Source organism: Nothobranchius furzeri, chromosome 12 (genome assembly GCF_043380555.1).
Source record: "Nothobranchius furzeri strain GRZ-AD chromosome 12, NfurGRZ-RIMD1, whole genome shotgun sequence".
In the NCBI taxonomy this organism is placed as follows: Eukaryota; Metazoa; Chordata; class Actinopteri; order Cyprinodontiformes; family Nothobranchiidae; genus Nothobranchius; species Nothobranchius furzeri.
The window spans coordinates 5,350,585-5,358,349 of record NC_091752.1 but is presented as its reverse complement, the minus strand read 5'-3'; the positions used below and the strand labels follow the sequence as shown (position 1 = coordinate 5,358,349).

Genomic DNA, 7,765 nt, shown 5'->3' with positions numbered 1-7,765 from the left:
TGTCACGCTCCCGCCGAGCTGGGTCCAAAACAACATCGCTAATCCCACTGACCACTTGCTGTTGCCCCTATAGAGAAGACAGAGGTCAGCTGGATGTGCAAATCCTAATGAGCTGATTCAACTTTCTAATCCTAAAACACCATCTTTGATGTCTTGTAGTTTCTGTTCTTTGATCCCATTTTTAATAAGAAGAGGACATGAAGCTATTGAATTACCATGCACATTTTAGTGAGCCTCTATGTAAAAACAATCCTCCTCTTAAGATATCAAAGTGAACATTTATGGCAAAAGGAGAGCGGATGCTTTACCAAAGGAATAATTTATGAGCCTAAATAGAACAGTTACCATAGTGACTGGATCTGCAAGGGCCTCGGATCAAAATATTTGTCAGTCTTTAACAGAGTAGTTGCTGCCATCCTTAAATGATTCTAACCCAGGGGTGTCAAACATGTGGCCCGCGGGCCGGATCTGGCCCGCAAGCAGGTTAAATCCGGCCCGCGAGATGGTTGTGTAAACTTTATTTTCATACTTTACAATGTAGAGTTAAAATAAACTTATCTTTGTGAGCAAGTTTCCTCTGTAATGAGTATAAATAAAACAAAGTTGCGCTCAAGGCTCACACAAGAACTTGAATCACATCCTGAAGTTGGCCGCCACTCAGGATGTGACTTCTGATATTGATGTGCTGGTGAAAGCTAAAAGATGTAAAGTAAAATGAGTCAAATATACTTTAAGTGATGCATGAAACTGATCTAGCCATGTGATCTGTAAGCTCTGAATCACTAAGGAATGTTTTTTTATTGATTTATTAATTTTTATTTATTTCAAATTTTCAAGGACACGTCAGGTGTTGTACTTGTACTATTTTGAATTCACTGTCCTCAGGCTCCAGCCTTGTTTTATATTGATTGTATTAAAACAAAGAAAACAATCTGAAGTTGTTTTTTATTTACCGGTCCGGCCCACTTGGGACTAGATTTCCCTCAATGTGGCCCCTGAGCTAAAATGAGTTTGACACCCCTGTTCTAACCTCATAAAGCTTTGCAGAAGTTTCCGGAAACATTTTCCAAATCAACAACCCTTGTGGGCAGCAGTAGCTCAACAGGTTGAGCGGGTTGTTCAGTAATCGGAAGGTTGCAGGTTCAATCCCGGCTCTGGACAGATTTCTGCTGTTGTGTCCTTGGGCAAGGCACTTAACCCACCTGCTGGTGGTGATCGGAGGGACCAGTGGCGCCTGTGCTCGGCAGCCTCGCCTCCGTCAGCTCGCCCCAGCAGTTGTGGCTACACTGTAGCTCATCACCACCAGTGTGTGAATGGATGAATGATATACTGTAGTGTAAAGCACTTTGGAGTCCTTACTCTGAGAGGTGCTTTACAAGTGCGGGTTATTAGTCATTTATCTAGCGTCACAGTTACACCAGCTGAAAATATTCCAAAACAGGAAGTGCTACAAAAGTTAGCTTAGCCGCTAAATACATTCTAAAGCCTCAACCACATAATGTAAAAATGTTTAGCCATAAGAATGTAGAATCTGCATGAACTGCTTTTATAGTTTTTTAATAAAAGTTTTTTTTAAGATGCTCTGACTAGCCTTTAGCTCGTTAGCCAGATTGGGTTTGGTGGTGCTGTCGCTCAAACAGCCATCTACAGCAGGCGAGATATGAATTGTTCATAACCTCACAGAACCCCTCTTTTTAAAAGTTCTGAACTCTTGAGCTCCTTAGCTGGAAACACTTTTGCCATAATGGCTTCCAGACGGGGGAACGCGTCATCACAGGAGCTCCCATCCTTACAAGTTCTGTTTCCAGGCTGCCCTTTCGCTCACCTCGTCTCTGAAAGAAATTTAATGGAAAGACACCGAACAGATTTTAGGAAGGAGATTATTGTGTGACTCTGTACAGCTGCCCACTGTCTAAGCTTCCCGTGACAGCTCAGAAATGAGCAGCCTCTTATCATCTATCATCCCGTTAAATCCTCAGTGCCTCTTGCCAACCGCGCTGGCTTTTGAAAGACTGCACACAAACCATGAACTTACACTCTCATTATCTCGGTGTCTACTTTGCGAGACCGCAGGGACGGGCGAGTTTGAGTTTCCATTTCAAGTGTTTACCTAAAGAAAAACAAACTGTCGCTGATAAAGGTTTGTCAGCTAATAAAACATGATAATCCGGTTTGACTGCCGGAGCTGAAACTAACAGCTGAGCAGACAGAGAGTCACCTATGCGGACATGGCCAACCTCAGTGGGAGGTTTGTGAGGATTCATTTGAGGTTTTCCTCATTATGACAGTTAATGAGAGCACCAGATGAGATCATTTAAAGAATGCATCGCCGAGGAAGAAAATGTGCGCAGCATTAAGCTAAGGCTTGGTTCTCAGACTTGTGTTAATCAAACCAACAACCAGAGCAGACCAGTAACTCCCAAAAATACCATCCACAAAAACAATAACGCAAAAATACTAAAGGAAATGAATTACAATGCTTTTAAAATCTAAAGACAATAAAACTCAAGGAAAACAGTTTCAGTGAGTTTACATTAAATATCAGTTTATTCTAATAAATCAAACATGAATCACAATAAGAAAAAGGAAAATTATACTAGTAAACAATTATTTGCAGTAAAAAGTGAACATTTTAAATGGCATCATCATGCTATTAAAAATACTTTAATTACAACATTATATGTATTTAATATCACGTATAATTGTGACCACTCCTGCTTTTGTACACTTTTTATACACGGTTTGCGTATTGGCTTCCCTACAGATGAATTCTCATATTTTTGGTCTAAACAAAACCAGAGCACATGACTGCAGTCTTTATTAAGGCTGTTGCTCCAGGAGGCTACTCTAGATCTGTAAAAACATTTTTAAAGCTGTTCCCACCATTCTCCAGAGCTTTTCCCAAGAGTTCTCTACACCAGGGTTATGACCTTCAGGGAGGCAGGCTGAAACCGCCGAATCTTCTTCTTCAGAGCCCGGGAAGCTTTGATGCGGCAGGCTGATGTCTCAGGGCGGGGTGGGATCTGCTTGAGGGTCTGCCCAGCTGCAGTGGGCCCCAGCGCTGCCTCAGCCCAAACCAAAACTCCCTCCTCTTCCACCTGGTCCCCCTCGTCCAGGGACGGCCTGCCGTCCGAGTCTGAGAAGCTCTGGCTAGACTCACTATCTCCAAAACAGTTGGTGGTGTTATCACTCATCTCCCCCTCGCTGCTTTCTGCGATGGTGGAGTGAAACAGCGAGGCGCATTCGGCAGAATACTCGGACTCACACCTGGGTGGGTGGTGACCAGACACAGGAAAGGGTGCTGGAGGGTATCTGGTGTTTAGATTGTGAAAAAATGAATTGGAGAACATGGATGACTGGAAGGGGCGGGGAGGTCCCATCCACTTGCCTGGCTTGACACCAACATTGCGGACCATCTGGATGCTCTCTGAAACCTGAGCACCTTTTGATCTTTGACGCTGAACAGACGAGGCCTGGAACATGTTCACATCATATTTGGCACCTTGTCTTCTCTTCCTCTGGTCTGTCGGGTCGCATTCCACGAATAGCTGTTTCCGACTTTTACCAAACTTTGTGACAGAAGGAATGGGATGTGCTTTGGGGTGGACCTTGTGGGTGACCGTAAGTACTGCACTGGTGGGAATAGGGTCACATGCGTTCACTCTCTCCATAACCTTCCCCCTTCCTGGTCTTCTCGGTTCTCCTTTTCCTCCAACACAGGCCTCTTTGGTCCGTTCACCGTGATGTTTCACAACTCGAGACTTCTCATTGCTTTTTCTCTTCAGCTTCACAGCTCTGGTTTTGTTATCTGCTGGTCTTACCTTGACCCTTTGAGATTCAGCAGGGACAAACCTGGCATGGACAAACTCTGGTGAGCCTGAATGACTGCTGTGGATCTCATAGCTTTGACTCTCCTCTGGGTTCCAACTGTGGGCAATCAGTGGCCAATGAGCCTTTCTCTCCACACGTCTTGGGTCTACATTACCACTGCAACCTCTCTCAGAGTGGTTTCCTTCTTCTATGGGCGTATTATTCTTCAGGGATGAATAAGAGATCTCATGAGAGTGGAACTCCTTTATGGTAGCAGGATAGGAGGGCCAGCAGAGAGCTTCAGGAGCTCTCGCTGACTTGTCCTGGTTTGTCTTGTCAGTAAACTCTTGGCTTGAGTACTGAACACAATGCCTGCTCTGGTAGTCGTTAGGTAGAGAGATGTTGGTCCTGGCTTGAGGAGGCCATGGTGCAGAGATGCTTTTTTCCGCTGATGCATGAACATTTTCAGTGAGCTTCCTGTCAGCGCTGCCAGTTTCTCGTTGGATTCTATTCAAGCTGCGCTGTAGGAGTTTGTCAATGTAATCCAAGGTCTTGGTGTCATAACCCATTTGGAGAGAATTGTAGTCATTTTGGAAGTCTTCTTGGCCCTCTAGAAGTACAGAAGTCCCAACATCAAGCCCCTGGGAGAAGATGGATGTCTGGAGAGCCACGGCATGCAGAGGGCTGGAGTACTGGCGGACATCAATCCCACTACAGCGCTCCAGATTGCGTTGGAACTTGGGGTCCATTGGGGAAGTCATCCATTTTGGGCCCACTGGGGGTTTCTTTGCATCCGCAGATTTGAAGCAGCCCAATCCTTGTGCAATTATTTTGTCAAGATCACCTAAAACAAACAAACAAACAAAATACAGCTCTTAACTTTCAACTCCACTCCACTTACATGTCATTAGGTAGAAAAATACAGATTCTCAGTTCCTATGACTACAACAGAGGATCTCTTCAACACAAGATTGAGAGATGTTATTACCTGTTGACACCGGTCTTGGTCGTGCTTGCTCTGCTCCCGTAGCAGTTGCTCGGATCCTGCTGCTTCCCAGGTGGAGGCCCACGGCCCGTGGCGGGTTGCCCTGGGTGGTGCTCTCATCAGCAGAGCGTCGGCGGCAAACATCAGCATGCAACACGGGGCTAGTGGCACACTTAGCAGGACTCAACGGAACTAGGCTTGACTGAGAAGAAGATGACAGACACTCGCTGTAGACAGAAGTGCAGGAGTTGGACCGAGAGCAAGAGCCACCATCGCTGAGCTCGTAGAAACCTGGAGGGAGCAGGAATGATTGCAGGTGAGTGTGTCCTTGGGTGTATTATTTGTGTTCGAGTATGAGACTGTTTGCAAACCTGAACTTGGCCTGCTGTCACTCTCCAGCTGCTCCGTGGAAGCCTTACTCACATCTAGCTTCAGCTCATTGATCTGCTGGTCCAGATGCTGCAAGTGAGTCTTCAGGCCGACGTCTTGTTTCCGGAGACGAGACTGTAAAACAGGGAATGCACAGTTTTAACCGATCCCCCGCAAAGTCCGAGGGATACAACTCAGACAACAAAGGCGGCCTTTCTGAGAGCTCTTCCAACACGTAGGGGGTTCAACGGCCGCGAGCTGTGCAGAACAGTGCAGCCATGCATGACAGAAGTTCTCTGTGCGTGTGTAAAAACACAAAAAGGCGCTGTTCTAACGCCAGCAGAGTGAAGGATGTTATTTTGATAAAAGAGGCTCTTATGTACAGCCGTGGAGAAAACAAAAGCGGCTCAGCTGTGGCTGATGATTAACAACAGCAGGACATGGGGGAGCATGGACGAAGCAGTGGTGGGTAACTCATTTCTCCCCCACAGCGAGGGCCTGGCGATTGTATCAACGACAGGAGGAAAGGCTTTGGGGGTTGGGATGAAGAACTTGCTTTACGGCACAAGCAGGTCATCCAGTAACTTTTAAACACAGTCTGTTTTTTTGCACAAGTTTAAAAAATATCAGATGAAAATCAATGTTTTTTTTTTTTGCAGAATGGTAAATGTGTGCAAATCTGTGCAGCCAGAAAGAAAGTTGAAACCTTTTGCAGCATTCTGGTGTGTCCTGCGCTGCCTTTGCCCAGTTATCTCCTCTAACATGTAGAGCACATTAATCCCTGACTTCCCTGGGATGATTTTAACAGCCTACATGGAAAAAGCTCGTCATGGAAAACCCTCCAGAGCCAGCTGTCTGCAGCACTCAGGGGCCTCTCGGCGATGAGACTGAACCCTCATTCACAGCTAAACTCAAATTTGTTTTTATTTCCTGGCATTTAGTGGTTAATGATTGAGGCCCCCTCGTGCACGAAATGCGCGTGTGTGCACACACACAAGTTGAAAAGTCCTCTGGGTCTTGCAATGAACCTTTGATTTATGACACTTATCCTACTTCCTTACCCCCAGCTGAGAGCCTAAAAGCCTTTCTGGTAATAATTGAGGGGATGAGCATCAGCTGATGCAAGACTCAGATTTTATTCCAAGAACAAACGACCGAGTTTAAACGGTTATTTATTATTATTATTATTATTATTATTATTATTATTATTATTTTTTTTTGAAAACAGTAATTTTAGAAGCTGCCTATGCTATGACCACAGAAAGTGTAGAACTTCCTACCAGCTGTTGCTTCAGGGAGGTCAGGGTCTCCTCTAGGCGCTGCTCCTCAGCCCCCATCGGTTCGACTCCTCCGGACTGGATCAAGGTGACCGGTTCTTCTCGGTCCAGTCCCAGAGCCCAGCTTACCATGTCGCCCTGCCTGTCCTTGAGCAGATCCAGCTCCTGCAGCCCGACCAGCGCAGCCTGCAGCTTCTCCCCGACCCTGATGCGGTCCACTCCATCGGCTGCAGCGCTCAGCATCATCATCACCTCCGCACAGGAGCTCTTTCTGCTCAGCATGCTGCTCGCTGCTCGTCTGTTTGTTTCTGAACTACCTGTTAGAATAAAAATCGAGGACGGAGTGGGCCTCCTAAGCTCCTCCCACAGACCAAATGTCCCTCCCCCCCCACCCCCCGGGTTTCCAAACATCTGGTTCTAATCTTAATCAACGAGGCCTTTGCTGACTGAGACGATCCATGTCTACACACCAAGCCCCACACTTTGCTTTGTATGACGCTGCTTCCCTTTTATTACTCAGACATACAGTTTGATTTATGCGAAAATGTGCACCAATTGCGCAATTTTCCAATTAAATATAATATTTCAACAGAACATTGGCTTACTTGTCCATCTGAGCAAGTGTGACTCATGAGACAGTACTATATTTTGTTTAGCATTTGGGCTATTTAGCCATTTGGACCATTTACAGCTCAACAGCACTCTCCTGTGGCTGCAAAGGGTATTGCATCTTAAATGACATCACCGTAAATAAGATTTCCTGACCTCAGCTCAAACAAATGTTTCACAAACTGAAATGAACATTTTAGTGGTGGCGTGTCCAGATCTTTTAAAATGGGGCGGCCCAGGTGAGGCACTACTTTGTGCATACGTGGCACCAGTGGTTATGCTTTTTTTTTTTTTTTTTTGCCTCAAGCCTTTTGTGGACAATGAAAAGCCTATTTCAAGGGAATTCAGTGTGGTGACACCTGGGATGACCAATCAGATTCCAAGGGTGGCATGTGCTACCCCAGGCCACTCCCTGGACACGCCCCTGCCTTTTAGTTTTAGAAGATTTCCTATCAAACATTTCAAGATTATTACACATCTTTATTCTGAATATTTATTGTTTATTTATACATTGTTTATATTTATTTAAGTTGATATTATTGCAAGGTAAATACTATATATATATTTATTTTATTTTATTTCATTCAAAATAAAAACAAACATATAAACAATAAGAAATACATAACAAAAAACCAAATTTGAACAAAAAGGAGCAGAATGAAGAAAACCATCTTATAATTTCTGCCCCCTTTTCCAGAAAAAAATAATCAATTTA

General features: G+C 44.9%; 1 protein-coding gene across 1 annotated transcript; it reads right to left on the bottom strand.

Moving 5' to 3' along the window:
* Nucleotides 1-2,712: 2,712 nt before the first annotated feature.
* dact2 (dishevelled-binding antagonist of beta-catenin 2) lies at nucleotides 2,713-6,797 on the bottom strand. The gene is made up of 4 exons (XM_015943880.3): nucleotides 6,445-6,797; nucleotides 5,167-5,299; nucleotides 4,799-5,086; nucleotides 2,713-4,654 (listed from the first exon to the last, which is right to left on the bottom strand). The coding sequence occupies exons 1-4, from the start codon at nucleotides 6,721-6,723 to the stop codon at nucleotides 2,913-2,915; spliced, it is 2,442 nt and encodes an 813-aa protein (XP_015799366.1). The 5' UTR covers nucleotides 6,724-6,797; the 3' UTR covers nucleotides 2,713-2,912.
* Nucleotides 6,798-7,765: the final 968 nt, after the last annotated feature.

Excerpts from the sequence above, each read along its gene's own strand:
- dact2 (XM_015943880.3), bottom strand. The coding sequence starts at position 6,723 with ATGCTGAGCAGAAAGAGCTCCTGTGCGGAGGTGATGATGATGCTGAGC. Across the intron at positions 5,300-6,444 it reads CCTCCCTGAAGCAACAGCTG|TCTCGTCTCCGGAAACAAGA; the intron begins GTAGGAAGTTCT and ends CCTGTTTTACAG. Across the intron at positions 4,655-4,798 it reads ACCAAGACCGGTGTCAACAG|GTGATCTTGACAAAATAATT; the intron begins GTAATAACATCT and ends TGTTTGTTTTAG.